At 39.0% G+C, this 15,710-nt stretch overlaps 1 protein-coding gene across 1 annotated transcript in view; it reads left to right on the forward strand.

Moving 5' to 3' along the window:
• The window catches only part of GPC6 (glypican 6), a 522,514-nt gene that overhangs the window by 468,599 nt on the left and 38,205 nt on the right, over positions 1-15,710 (forward strand). The window contains exon 7 of the mRNA XM_018070973.1: positions 484-513. Coding sequence (XP_017926462.1) covers positions 484-513 — 30 coding nt within the window. The remainder of the gene's footprint in view (positions 1-483; positions 514-15,710) is intronic.

Raw genomic sequence — 15,710 nt, forward strand, 5'->3', positions numbered from 1 at the left:
TAGAGATCAATAGTGCAGATACCTATAACCAACTGTCTAGATTTGAGTCTGGATGGCTGTATTTTTTACTGTTAACACTGAAAAATAAAGGCCTTCTTTCAGTTTTCTAAGCATGGGTTTAGGCAACTGAATTGAATCAAATATTTCTAAAGAACAATTCATCTCATCCTAAAGTATACATTTGAACAGCTCAGAAAAATCTTTCCATGTACCCCTACTACAAAGTGACAATCTTAGTCTAGGCATTTAGCAAGTACACCTGAATATAAGTAAATTAAAAAACTGTCAAAAATTAAATAATTTTAACCACTGAGTTCACCTGCTTCTGTAGAGCATGATGTAAAGTTTCTCATTTAAAATCAACTGCTTATATAGATTCGTTACCTTCTCTGTGGTTGCCTGTTTGGTATAACCTGTGGTTTATTTTGTTTTGTTTTGTTTTGTTTTTCTGTTCCCTGAATCTGTTTCCCTCTTGCTTCCCAGAGGACTATCTGGAGGACAATGCAACATGGTGTAAGCTTTGGTATTCTTATTCTTCACTTCATACCCATTTGTCTTTGTACAATGCTGTACAAAACACTTGTTTAAGTTTCATCTTCACCGTCTTTACTTTGTGTGTGTGTCTTGTAGGCTAAAATGCTAGCAGTTCTTTCCGTAATTTTGTATTGTGGCTGATTTCATTCTGCCCAGTGTCCAGAGCTGGTGCCTTCCAGCATTTTTTTTCTCACCTCAAGGATGATGCCCCACCCCAAAAAGGAGTGTATGTATTCCCTCAGCGAACTAAAAACTGATGTAAGCATCCCCACAGTCTCAGACCCCACAAATGCACGTGCAGCAAAGCAGACACTGCAGTGACATTCAACTCTGAGTCCTGTGCCTGGAGCAATGGAAATGAGCTCCCAGGCCTTCCTGGGCTCTCTCCCTAGAATTGCCTGCTGTCCAATCCCCTTATGCTTTACAGCTTTATAAGTTTTTGTGCCTGTTAGAGGTCCCTGGTTTTGGACAGAAAACCTTCCTCAGCAGGGTTCATTCAGCACAGCCCAAGGGAAAGGCAGGAACACAGCACCACACAGATATGCATTAGCTTGAACTTAATAGTCCAACTCCATAGCAGGACTAATTAGCCAACAGAGAGCACCATGCTGATACAGCCATACTGCCTAAAGTACCTCTGTGTCTACGGCATCACTGTACAGCACAGTGCTGTCTTAATTCAGCTGGAATTTCTCCCGAGATCATACTGCAGCCCTACCTAGCTGGACATGTATAAAATAATTCCAAGTTTTCTTTCAGGAGATCATGGAAGCTTTCTTGATTTTCCACAAGGGAGCTGATGCACTATTAACCGTATAATACATAATGTACATGCATACTATGGAGAAAGGTGACTGAGAAATTGGCTGTGGCATTTCGCAAGTGATTTACATTCAACTACAGTATAGTGGCTGCATAGATAACATGCACCCAGTCTAAAAAAAACACCTTTCATGCGCTTTACCCTGGAGAGGAGAATATAACGTGTCATATTTTGTAGGAAAATGTTATTTTAGAGTCCCTCCTGCTTTCCGTAAAGTGACAGTAAATAAAGTCTCAATTTCCATAAGGAAAATGCCCTGAACCATCTTTATTAGGAATAAAGTGGGATGTACTTTAAGTTTCCATTCAGTCATCTTTTTAATTTTTTTATTCCATTGTGTAATGACTTTTGTCATAATAAAAATGTGATAGTAATCTAACAAATCTGTTGTGAAGAATTCCTTCCCAGTGCTCCAAAACTACATGAAATAGAAAATATGATTTAAAAAAATACAATCTGCTTTGCATTTTAGTTATAGAAGACTAAATGTAACAGGACAGTATTCAGACACTGATCTGAATTGCCCAGGGAATCCTCTGGGGCATTCCTGAAAGTAGAGTTTTTGTTTCAGTTGATAGAATTCATTTAGTCCAGAATCTAGAACTGTTAAATATAGGCAGTGATAAGACAATTTTCCTGAGATAGAATGTTTGTCCTCAACATTTTTTTCTCAAGAGACCCTAGAATGAAATCCAGTGGGTATAAATCTTAGACAGTTTAAAATCCTGAGATTAATTTTCCAAGTACCTTCTGTGTCCAGAGTCCATAGGGAAAGATACAAACAACAAGCTTTAAAATTCATCATAACTCAGGAGGTTTGGGTCACATTCTTAAGAATGATGATGACAGGCTCACCCAGGTGTTTTAGGAGCCCGCCAGCTTCCCACAGGCTACACCCCTACAATCCTTAGACGCTGTACTTTTGGATGTGTGATGTTAATCAGCAGGTGACTCCTGTAAAACAAAATGTACAGCTCCTCCAGCTTTATGTTTTGCATATTTCGGCAGAGTCCTCTTTCTTATTAGCTGTTTGGATGCAATACTCTCAATGAATAAATATGTTTTGCAACATTCATTGCGGTCATTTGGTGTCAGAGTTAGGATGTGTTTGGTTCTCCAAAAATAAGCATTTGCTTAGTGTCAAGTTTTGTTTAGTCTCTGTTTCTGTGTCACAGCAATATCCAAGTAAGTTAAGTCTGTGGAATCACTTTTTCCCTCATGGTTAATACCAGTTTCAGGTGGCAAAGGCAGATGAATGATGCTGGCTGTCAGAACCCTCCTGGGAGACCTGACAGAGTTCTGTTTTTAAAAATGGTGATATTATTCCATCTCCCAGCTGAATGGTTGTGCATGCTGCTGTATCTGATGCATTGCATTCCTAATGTGCGTGAGGTGGTCACTAAGAAAGAGCTTTATTACAGTGGTTGCTTCAGATCTCTACCTCAATTAGTTGTCAAAAAAAAAAATATCTTGATTGCCATGCAGTTTCTGCCTTGCCTGAAGAGTGATGTGCTGCTTATCTCAAGGAACACAGTGCCTGCTTGAACATCTTCTAAAACATACATGTTAGAACTAGTTGAACTTCCTTTACCTGATGGGTGTGAAGACCCACTGAGAGTCATCATCTCATTTCCAGGAAGGTCTTAGGGGTGTGCACGGTATATGTATCCTTGTGAGAGAGATGGGGAATACAAAACATGTAGACAGAATCCACTCCTGATTACTAGACTTGTCTGCAAACAGTAAGACGAAGAAATGGCATAGTCGTGGAGCTTCAGTTGTTGTACATTGAGAAATTATGTGATTCCTGAGTTTAGCTGCTGCAGTACAGAGAAGCAGGATGTCTAGGCTAAAATCTGCACATCTGTGCCCTGTCAAACCAGATGAACATGAAGTGGGATTTATTTGCCCTAGCTTTCAATGTTTCTAGTGTTGCTATCAAAGTCTGAGCTATTACCTCATTTCTTTACTAATCAATGGAGATCAGCACCTCCAGACCTTGCTTATGATACTCACTTAGAGAAGAAAAGAATCTGAGTTAGCCCTTTTTTCCCACTAAGTATGAATAGAATTTGGATGATTAGCTCAGACATACAATCTATAGATGTCTAAATATAATGCTGGGTGTTGGAGTTAGGCTCTATTAATCAGATGTGCATAAGGGAGATTTGGGTCTATTAAATATATTGATAGTTCCTATAATAGTGCTAATCATACTCATTGTCATGGTATCATCTGACACCTAGAAGGATGGCTTGAACAAAAATAACTAATTTGAAGGCTGCACAACTTTTATTTAATGGCAATTCTGCCTTGTAAATCTGGATTAAAATCTGCTTCCTTCCACTTGAAGTTCTAGCTTCTGCTCAATAAAGACTAGGGGTTTTTTTCCAGTTTACAGAAAGTTTATATTATCAGCCTCTGGAAGATGAACCTAAGCAGAAAATATATTTGCACTACTGTTTCAGCTGAAAGATAGATCAGATTTCATTTCACGTCTTTGCATGAATCTGTGCAGAAGGAAAGTGAATTCCTAATGTTCTTGTTAATGACAAAGTAGTGACTTTATAAGCATCTTCTGCACTTGTAGTAGGGCTTGTGTCCCCACTTGCAGTGCATAAACCATGCTAATTTAGATGCTTCCAAGTAATATGACTGTAAAAACATTGACTGACTGCATGCCTCGAAAGTGTTCCACTGTGATAAATTCTTGCATTGTTAAGATGAGCACAACCAACAAATTATAAGTTCCCATAAAAATGGATTTGTAATATATCACCAGTTCACTTGGTACTAGAGAATTAGAGTCCTTTTTGTGCAAGAGAATACAGAACATAAAATGTCTTTCCAGCAACAAAGTTAGTTGTGCACAAGTGTGGATGCCAACAGAGAAATTAAAACTTTGGTAATTTCTGAATCAATTGCAAATGGTGATTCTCATTCTCCAAAGAAAAGTAAGTTTTATGCTTTACTGGCAATTAGCTTTCTCCAGCCTTTGGAGACACTTTTATTCTGTTAGACTACAACACACAGATATATTGTGAACTCATAACAGGAGTTCTCCATTAAGAACCAATAGTAGGTTACAGCAGACTGAAACTGATTTCCCAAGCCAAACATCTCATTCATTTTTCCTTGTAACAGACAGAAATTGGCACTTTATGGACTTTTATGTGTATTACTAGTGGTTAAAGAGGAGGTAAAATGCAAGGAATAAAAAGGCTTATCTTCATTACAAATTGTGACCCTTTTGTGAACCTTCTTTAGTCAAAACCAAACATTTTGCATTAGGAAAGATTTCCCATATTTTCTTCCTGCTTTTAGCTCCCATCCTTCAATCATATCAACGTATCAGTCTAGGTTGTTGCAATAGCAATACAGGATGCTTCTGTAATGCAGAGCTGAATGTAAACAGCAGATCTTGAGCTGCTAGTTACAGACACTTATTGATAGGAAAGCCAAGATGATTAATAATACTGGGGAAGGCAGAAGGCAAGGCTTCATCATATCAAATTTTATCCATTATCAATAGAGGACAACTCTAAGACTGTGCATCTGTGAGCAGACTCAGCAGCACTTCTGGATCCCAGGTCTGGGTGTAGACCCTAGCAACCTTGCAGCTCCACATTAGGGCAAAATGAGTGGCTTAGCTATTATCACTCCAGATGCTGAGTCACTGTAGAAAATAGGAGAATACCTGCAAGACACTTCAACAGATCCCATTCTGGACACCAGCGAGTACTGAGGTACACAGTAATAAAGAACTTCAGCTACAGGATTAGTACTATGGACTTAGTAGTATGGACTCCACAGTTGGTTACGAAAACAGGCATTTTCAGAGTGTAATTCCCAGTCTAATGTAGACATCTGCCAGAGGTTGCATGAATAGCTCCCTGGAAATGCCAGTGTTTCTCTGTTGACTGTGAAGAACTTTAGGCTTGACAAGAGACTTAGTTTACAGAGGGCTAGAGGAGAGTTAGATTAACTCCTGCTGAGCATTCAATACCTGACTTCTCCACAAACAACATTACCAAAGTGAATGTGACTGAGACTTAGAATTAAGGACTCATGTACTCACTGGGGGCTGACTAGATGCTCACAATTTCACCCTGTTCCAGTGGCTTTGTGATCTGGTGGCAGTAATCATAAATTCCCATCATGTACATGTCTTTATTGGTTTTCTTGGGTCTTGCTGCTTCTGTACTTAATGTATGTCATGTTAATGTCATTTCTGGAACATAAGAAATGGAATTCACTGTGTCTTATTCAATGTCTCTAATACAGGTGCTCTGTGGAGCTGTATTTGTTAATATTCCATGATAACAATGGGGAGCTAGTCAAGGTGGTGAATGACAGGTAGAAATCATTTGCTGAAATACAAGTGACTAGTGTTAAGCAAGATGCTCTAAACTACCTAGACATCTGCAAAGAGATAACAGATGTGATAAGGGCCTTACAGAAGTTCTTCAGTCTTCTGGATGCTCCAGAGGACTCCAAAGTGACATTAGATTAATTTATATCTGTATTGAATGAGGGATCTAGGAGCTACCATAAGACCTTAAATTAGACCAAAATGAGGCAGCTGCCAACTTGAATAATTTCTTAGACTCCACTGACTAAGAGGTAACAAGTTGTCCAGAGAGAGGCATCTAGAGTCTTCACATGAGGGTCTCTGGTGCAGGACCTATTGGATGCCTGTACTGACATGTGGAAGAGAGGGAAAGCCTTCGAAGGCAATAGACATCTGTGTGTAGACAACTGAACCCAACTCCAGGTCTCTGCTGTCCATGGTGGGTTCTTTGACACCCACCTGACATGTCACCACCCACACTGAGAGCTTTTAAATTCAGGCAAGGCTAACTCACTGCCAGAGCCTGATATTCCTATTCATTTGCATGGGAGCAAACGATGCTGCTGATACACAACCAGCTCTCAACAGTCCCTAGGATAATTGCCTTTGCTTTAAAGTGCTGGGAATTTTGCTTTCCTATTATATACTTGGACAGCATAAATACTATATAGGAAACCAAATGAAAACAGACTGGAATGAAAGGGGTTTTTATTCTGAAACATTCAAGCCCATAAAAATTTCCAGCAAGTAATAATAACTGTGTTGCCTACATAACTGCTACAGCAACTAAAGTAAAAAGCTAATTTCTTGGAGTGCATTGAGTTTTTTAATATAACATGCCTACAGTGCTCATGTATTAAAGTGTGATATATATGGAGAAATAACAGGGATTTGAGTAACATATTTCTTCTGCTGAAAAAAGGATCAGTCATTTTTAGAAAAAAATTCACTGCATAATAAATGAACCTGAAAAAAACTTCCTTTTCCATGATCTCACTAAAAAAAAATCAGGGAATATTTATAATATTAGAAATAATTTGTACTTAAAAAGTCCTTTAACTGTTGTGCTTTCATTCAGACAAAATACAGTTGACCAAATTGAGATATTTAACCCTAGAGCCAAATAATATTTCCTTTGCTGTCAGTTGAGGGAAAGAGGCACTTTCAGGACACAGTTGATCTGAGCTGCTTTAAAAATCTCTGTTTGATTAAGTAGTGCTTGCACTCCTCATTTCCTGCTTCTCAATATTGGCTGCAGAAGAAGAGTTTGTAGCTTGGACATGAATGTTGACATCATGTGAGATGAATTTCAGTCACAGATTCTGCTTTATGGAGCTCATGGTCTGGATAGACTGTGAAATTACTATCATACACCTTGATGGTTTGGCAACAAGGGAGTCACCCTGTGCTTGGCATTGAACACATATTAGAAATATGTTTCTGTCTTAAACATTTTAATAAGATCTTTCTTGAAGACCTTTTTTTCCGAAGTAGAAGATGCAGGACTCCCAGTCATTGCTCAATGTCTGTATATGATTTTCTAACCATCCATTTGCACTACGGAATGGAATAATCTAGAAAAATTAATCAGCTGTTTCTGTAAAGCAAGATATTCATAATACCAAAGTTAACAAAGTCTGAATTGTAAATTGTTTGCCTCACAAGAGAAAGAAGAGAAAGCTGACGTAGTCTTCCCCTTGTCACTTATGCTCAGGCAATTCAGTTCAGATTACACTTCCAAGTGCAGAGCAGTAGAGATGCAATACTGTCCAGGGTACAAGACTCACGAGACTAGGAATATCCTCCTCTTCATGAAGTACAAAGTATTTTCACGTGTAGTGATGGGACTGGAAAACCATGGCTGTTTTTATCTGCAACGTATTTCTTCCAGATTATAATGCTTACACTGTTGGGAAAGGAAAGAGAACAGCTCTTATCTGAATCCCATCCAGATCTTTATTCCCAGGCCAGCTAGAGTTCACCTAGGTAAAGAACTTCATTGTTGGATGGAAAATGGATAACTCAACTCCTTTCTACCTGCAGAGAGAGGCCCAGATTCATCATACTTTTCAAGTCACACCTTGCTTGATAAAAATTGGTGTGGTAATACTGAGTCCCTTAAAAATCTCTTTTATCATTAAATCAGATGGATATAGACAGATACGAGAGGGATGGATTAGAGAAAAAATACTGCCTGCAAAATGTGCAGCAGCTCACTTGGGAATGTGACCAGCTGCAAATTGACTTGGTAATGTTCTGGGACAAAACCCCTGGAATTCTCAAGCTAGTTGTGGATGTACTTTTAAAAAATCCTATTTCCCACAGGTTGTAATGCTGATTTATTTCTCTGCTAAAATGTGAAATACCACGGCTGGCAAACACGTTTTTAGAAATGTAAAAAATATTTAATGATATATTGGGACATATTCTTCAATGTCATGTATTTCTTAATGTGTCCCCATGGCAAGGCACCATAATCACTTCAAGGCCATTCATTCCCATGCTATAACACTCTCTCTGCTCTCAGTCATTCGCTTTATCAGAGAGGAAACAGAGATTGGAAGGAAGGAAGGAAGATGTGACCAAGATATTTCTGTATCTTATAACCACCTAAAGATTTAATTCTGGCCTCCCAGACCAAATAACCAAGGCCACCCTCTCACTACAGGAGATGAGCCATACTCTGAAGGTACTCAGTGCGTGCTAAGGACACAAATAAGTTTCTGAACTTTCCACCCACACAAGTGCCACAAACACTCTGGAAGCTCACCAACAAAGGCAAGTGAACTAACTGTGCTTTCAGGAAGGGCTCAGATGTTGCATATTGACCATACAGCTGACTTTAGACCCATACCTACATATTTTTTCCCCCTTTGAATCACCAGAGTGTCTAATGCTTAGACACTTCCGAGTTTGCTTTGCACTTTTTCAGGTAGTCATGCCCTAAACCAGCCAGGAATGTCCTTTTCCACTATCAGTATTGACAAATAGCTGTAACAACAGTAAGGCTCTTTTTAGGATTTATTGCTCTTCTGAATGCAATATTATCTGGTTTTGAGACCTTATTCTGCTAGCTGTTGGCTTACTGAAGTGTTTTCTAACAAAGAAAGTAATACTCACACTATAATCCAGGCTAATGACAAATTTCCAGCAAGGAGTCCAAGGCTCATTTCCACAATTCGTTTAATTTTAATGGATTAAATTACATAGTCATGGGAAAAGGGCACTAATAAGAACATACCTGTGAATGCCTTATTCTCGCTGCTCTGGTGGAAGTTGCCATAGTAACTTATCAGGATAAGTTAATCAAGCTTTGCCTGTTAGCAGAAACCAGATGGAGCAAAGAATCCAAACTATGTATCTTTAGGCAGCTGTTAGAACTCAGATTGATGTTCAGCTAAATGCAAATAGGGAGAGGGTCTGTTAGATAGAAACCATAGGCATAATATATTGGTATAAAGGAATATATAGAGGAAAATGGGGTGATGAGTCAGAGCAAGGAGTGTTTTCAATTTTGATTCCCAGTATTTAAATGTTTTTTTCTGGTTCAGAAAGTGTGTTTATTTAAATAAGATTCTGATATTCCATATGGTTCATTCCATTCCTTATATAACTAGTATCATATTTCCTTACTCATAGAAATTTTTCTTCTCTGCTCAGCCCTACAGGGGTCAACCCAGCCTAAGAAAATCAAGTTGTCCTAGTGGTCTTTCATATGCCTCCAGGAACCTACACTTACTTTCTTTTACAGTAACCATCTATGGCTAGGTGGTGAGTTGTGAAGGAGGAAAACAATATGATTTTCATGGGCCAATGTGGGGATCAAAAACTTGTTTCATGGAGTGCAACAACAGAGAAAGGTGCTGGGTTTTCCACCATGGGTGTGCTGGAGCACAGAGAGAAGGGGAACACTAAGGAGAAGACTGTTTCCCTGTATTGTAAATATGCAGGCAGGAAGGTTCGAGGCTGCTAGGAATTTCAGTTCTGGGAGTTGGCTCTAGGCTTAGGTGCAGGTTCAGAGAGCATTAAAACTCTTGAGGCCTTTGCTTGGGAACAAAAAGTGTGGTTTTGTTTCCTTCTATCCCCCACAGCCAAAGAGGTCAAGCAGTAAAGTTTTTACTTTTTCCTTGCATGTAGAGAGTTTTTAATTTGCCTGTAGGCTTCAGGTGTGAAAGGCCGTGACAGTATGGCCAATGCAAGCAGGTGCCTAGTGCCCCTCGCCTACTGATCTGCATGATAAGGGATGGGACCATAGCACTGCAGCCTAGTAAATATATCCAAAGTTTTAAGCATGTTGTGCTGGTTGCCACCAAGGTAGCAAGCTGCTACGCTCCACTGCAAATTCAGAGGAGGGAGGCCAAAATCGTGAGCCTTGGGTAGGCTTATCAATACAGAAGGAAAGCCAAGAGATGCTTTTCACCCACACAGCCACCAGGTTGTAGCCTTTGGGGTGCATCGTACAAGAGAGCTTGAGCTAACTTTGCTCTTCATCAGAAGAGGTAGTAATCCTGAAAAAATCCACAGGCATCAAATGAATCTGAATTTCAACAAGCTAATCAGAAACACCAAGGTTAGTCTGGTTTGGGAAGGTACTAAGCATCCATCTAGTTTACATGAAAAGCACTCATCTGCACATTTTTCTTTTGATATTTTGCCAGGTTTTCCTAAGTAGGAAAATAAAATGAGATAAAATTGCTAAAACCACCTTGAAAGGAAGTGTAAACATCACACAGATTTGGCTTGCATAGTACATTTCTTAAAGGGCTGGAAGCCATCTGTGGGATAATGTGAGGCAAGTTATATCTTCTGAAAATAATTGAACCCAAGAAGCATAGCAACATAATAGGAGGATGGGTAAGCCAGTTCGGATAAAATAAGTTATTCTACCTTTTCTCCCACACCCCATTGAATTAAAACATTTTGTGCATTGGAAAAATCATGGTATATTTTTCTTATTTATTTTTTATTATACAATTCTTTTTAGAATTCCTGAAAACAAGAAGGGTTATCTAAGAGCTGTACAAACATACAGCTTTTGCACTAAGAACTTGAGTCAAAAATTAATTCAGGTCCCGATTACCCCAACTCTTGGCTATCAAACCATATTTCCTTTGAAAAACAGGCAGGAGATACAAATAGGGCAGACAATTCTTTTGTTTTTCTTCTTTATCAGGTTTTGGTCAGGACTAGAAACAAACAAGCATATAAGGAAAGTAAAGTAAGCTTCTGACCTAGTCCGTTATCTCAGGTTGAAGTAGAACTGCATCTGTATTTTGCAGATTTCAAAGGTTCAGAAACATGAAGTACTCTGGCTTTGAGATGGTTCTGAATTGCAGCTTTAAAAAAGAAAAAAATCACAGCTCTCTATCTCCTTGCTTTGATGCATAGCACTGCAGAAGCTGGAACACATCTGTAGATCTGCAAAGTCCAGGCAAGAGTCCTGGAGAATGTCACTCTCAGAGACAAACTTGCGGGATTGCTCTTAGAGTAGTCCACTGATTGCTGAGTTGCTTTGCATCTTTCTGGTTCTCTATTTCTGCTGTTTCATTAAAAGCTTTCAGATTGTCTGCTTGCATATTGTAAGCCAATTCTTGAAGAAGTTACAGTCACAGTGGTAAAGGTCTTCTGGATTTTAATGATTTAACCTGTGGTCTCCCTCTTTTTTTTTTCTTTTTGTAACTCTTTTGACACAGCTTTGCCTTCCTCTTGAACCTATAGTGGAGTTCTGACCATTTGCCATTTCCATCACAGGATGAAGCCATGCATACAGTAGCTGAGTTATAAATTCAGCTGAGTTATAAATTCAAGCAGTTTTACTGTAGAATAAAATAAGACAGACAAAGCATCTGTAAGAAACAAAACTTGTTTAGTTGTAAGTGCCTTTGATCAGCAAATGTGGCAAGGGCATGAGGAAAATAAATAGGTTTATCTTAAAATAGGACATAGTTTAAAGTCATTCCCAGTATGGAAGTATTCTCTTTGCATAGCTGAAACATAAATAATGTAGGATTGATGTTAGATGTTGACTAGGCTATTCTGAAAAGAAGACTATAGAAACTATGCAAACCAACCAGCACCAATGAGTTTGCTTGCTGTATGCCTCAAGACAGAGAAATTGAAAGAACGTGTAAAACTAGGCATGAATTGATGAAGAAATTAAACTACAAAATGACAGAAAGAAGACAGGAGATGTAATGACCAGTATAGGCTGGTTCAACTGGTTGGTTGAATTAAAATGATTACATATGCAGCCTCAGGAAATAAAAGCTCCCATTCCATTCAACACAGTTTATAAAGTTTTGGTCTGGTAATGAAAAATGGAAATTAACCTCTCTAATTAATTATAGCAATTATCTCTCTTCTGGGGCAAGACAACTCTGAATCCAGTCATATTCCTCCAAGAAAAGAAGCACTGTGTGCTGTTATGCACCACACACCTTAAGAAATCCAATATTTTCTTATTATTGTTTTTCTGAAACACAAGGTTTCTCAGCTGCCAGCCCATGGCACTTCTGCATTTCACACTGTGAGTAACCTTCACTTACTGCACAGGGAGCTCTCTGTGTATGAGCAGCAGGCTGACACAGAATTAGGTTGACTTCTTACGCTGTTACACAGTCGTAATTTTTTTCATGGACTATGAATCTGGTTAAAATAAAACCCAGGTTGTTTCTCACTTATAGACCTTAGCTGATTTGTGCGAAAGGAAAGTGGTGCAAATCATATTTGAAACAAAAGCATTTCTTTTCTGTGCCACCTGTCATGGAATGTAAGAAAAGCAATGCTAGTGTTTCCTTGTTAGTAGAACTTTATCTAGATTTCCTGGGTGTTCTTATAGAGATGTGTATAAGTGATATGTTGAGGTGAAAAGGATTAACACTAAGATTAAATCCACCTGTACTTGTTTCTCTACAGATAGGAAAGTTGTGAGTACTTTATTTTACCATACATGTACATTTTATCACATATAAAATAGTTAAATTCAAATTGGCTCAAAAACATTTCTGTTCAAAATCATTGTCAAAAACTGAGGAACTTGCCCAGGAAACTACACTTGAATGTTTGCAAAATATGAAGCAGTATGAGTAAATAGCATGTATTGCGAGTCGAAAAGTCTGCTATCTCTTGGACATTTTTTTCCAAAGAAAAAGCATATTTAATGTGTCCCCTCCTATAAAATGAAGTTGATGTCTACTTATATTAATATTTTTCCTTTGAGATCACTGATGAGGAGTTTATACAAGCTGTTCATTGGCAATACACCACACCTATGCTGGAGCGTTATTTTTGGGCAAGGTATTACATTAAATCCAAAGCATTGGGGGTATCTGGAGTGTCTTTATCTCAGTGTTTTCATGTGATAAAAGTATACATATATTTTTTATCATATAAGCACATCACATGTACATATAGGTGAATTTTTTGGACTTGCAGACTGAAAACTTAACAGTCTAAACAGAGGAGTTTTGTGCACGTAGGAAAGAAATTTTTTAACATCCCATGCCTCTACCCCTGTTCAACTGAAAATAGTCTCTACAATTTAAACCTCTCTTTAAAATGGACAGAGCCTGTTTTCTCTCTTGATAGTGACAAATTTTTTGCATCATGAACAGCCCTAGCTATAAATCTCACTTAAGGCCAAAGCTGGGCATCATTTCATTGTCAGTGTTCAGCCACAACATCCCACATTCACAGGCTCTGAGCTCAAGTACAGAATTCATAGTCATTCATAAAAATTGCATCAGGAGCTTTTGCCTCGACATATCAGGATGACCCTCGTTTCTGAAGGCAAGCAGGCATCATCCTTCAGGGTGCATGTTCCCAAATGGTGGTGGGGGAACTGCCCTCCAGGTACCACTGCACCAGTAGCAACCAGCTAATCAAGAGGCTTTTAACTGCCAGGTAGCAAAACACAACAAGCAGAAGGGTTGTCTGCCTCAGGAGTTTGCACAGTTCACTGTACTGTAAAATGGGGAGAGCTGAGAAATGAGACTGGCTGATTTCTAGCTCACTTCCGTGAAACTTTATTGAAATGAAAAGGCCTAGAAGCCTCACGGTGTAGAAGAGGGGTACAACCCAGAGGAAAGCATCTGAGGAAAGCAGAGTCCTTCTACAACAAGACTTCATCCTGTGGCTGCTGTTTTATCCCTGTGGGTCCACTTGGTATTACTGCCCATTAGCAACCTAGTGGCAAATTGCCATCTCTTTCATGTCCCTTTTTTTTCTCCTCTCCTTATCAAGATCCTTTTCAAAAGGTTTCATGGATCAGCTCTATGCTGTACAGTAACGCACCCTAAAAAGTCAGAAGTCAGCTCTGGGTGAGCTGGTGTACCTCTGCCACTCAGCTCCATGCCACACCATGGGAAGCTGCCAGCTCGGGTCCTAGAGGCAGTAAAGATATTTTAGCACCATTCCGCAGCTCTTGACCTACCTCTCCAGAGGACTAACTGGTTCAGTTGACATGGTTCTGCCATTCAGCACCTTGGTGTATAACAAGCCTGGCTGGGGCTATCTCAAGGATCTCTGACTACCATGATGTAGCTGGGCCCCTGTCCATCCTCTTCCCCATTCTTTCATCTCCAAATAGCAAAGGGCTTTATGTGTCAATTCTTTCCCATTTATCTCTTTTGTCTTTCCTAGAGGAACATACTTCATGCTGTTAAGGTTGTTTTTTAGTGTACCTAAAACTGATGTGTCTAGTTGGATGTGTGAATTGCAAATGAACCTCAGGAACCTATAACACAAAGATGAGACCATGCTGTGCATCTAGGCTACCTGCAAAGTCAGCAAAAGCAATCCCACAGACATCCAGTCCATGTACTTTCTCAGGATAAATTGAACTGGCCTCTAGAAACTACTACAGTGGGAATTCAGACAACTAGGTTAGCCTAAAGTTTTACTTTTCAAGTGACAAGGCAGGTGAAATGAGTGCTGCTTGTAGTGAATAGCATGCAACAACACGTATCTGTTCTTTAAATGCCTTAGTCCTCTAAACAGTGTCTTTGGAGGTAGTATGGCTGTGGCTACGTTGCTATCTTAGTCGTGGCTGGGGCTCTTCACTGGCGCTGCAGCCAGATGCTTCTACTTGCCATGGTGTCAGCATCACCAACAGGTTAGCTCTTCCATAGTCTGAGATGGGATCACAGAGTTCCTGATTCAGGAAGAACCCTGTAGAAATGTAATGAGCTGAGAGCTTGGAGCAATCATGGTGTTAAATCTCTTATCTTTCCAAGCTTGATGGCCTCACGAAAATTGGTTTGGGTAAGCAGACAACTAAGAGCTTTGACTGCTAAAATCAAAAATAAAATCACATTATTTCTGAACAGATGGCTCAATAATGTAAATCAAAATAGCACTGACATGGAAAAGAAACTAAAATTACAATATTAAGCATATAAAATTAAGCAACCCAAAAGGGTTATTTACAGAGGCTGATTTGACATTAAAATATATACTAGAAATTACTGTGCCACTAGAAGTCACTTCAGAAAAAGAAGTACAGCAACAGTTTTATGCCCTTTAAGCATAGAGTTTATTACATAGTCAGAATCCCTATATAGAATTTACAGTTCAAGGGCTGCCTTGTAGAGAAAATGCAAAAATCTTGGACAGGTCTCTGCAAAAAATGAGAATGATGCTGTGAAGGCAACAGTTTGCAGATGACAACTCAGAACATCTCTGCCTGTTCATGTTTTTCACAGAGATAATCAATTTTGTAATCTAGCTTAGTAACTCATCTCTGTTATTTAAAGTGACAACACTCAGCATCCTGCTTTAAAATCTTCCTCTAAGAAACATGGAGAAAACCTGTGTTAAAAATAGTAAACACAGAGACAGATTTTTAAAGAGAAATAAGCCCTTCCTTTAATTTCAGAAAGAAGTATCTGGCCTTACTAGCTGGCTTACTGATCTCAGCAAATAGACAGAATCACCATGTTTCCATGCAACTGTAGCCCTTTATCTAACCATGTCTTCTTGTGAGACTCCGTGAAAACCAATGAT

Source organism: Manacus vitellinus, unplaced genomic scaffold, assembly GCF_001715985.3.
Source record: "Manacus vitellinus isolate BGI_N305 unplaced genomic scaffold, ASM171598v3 scaffold_2_pilon, whole genome shotgun sequence".
Classification (NCBI taxonomy): Eukaryota; Metazoa; Chordata; class Aves; order Passeriformes; family Pipridae; genus Manacus; species Manacus vitellinus.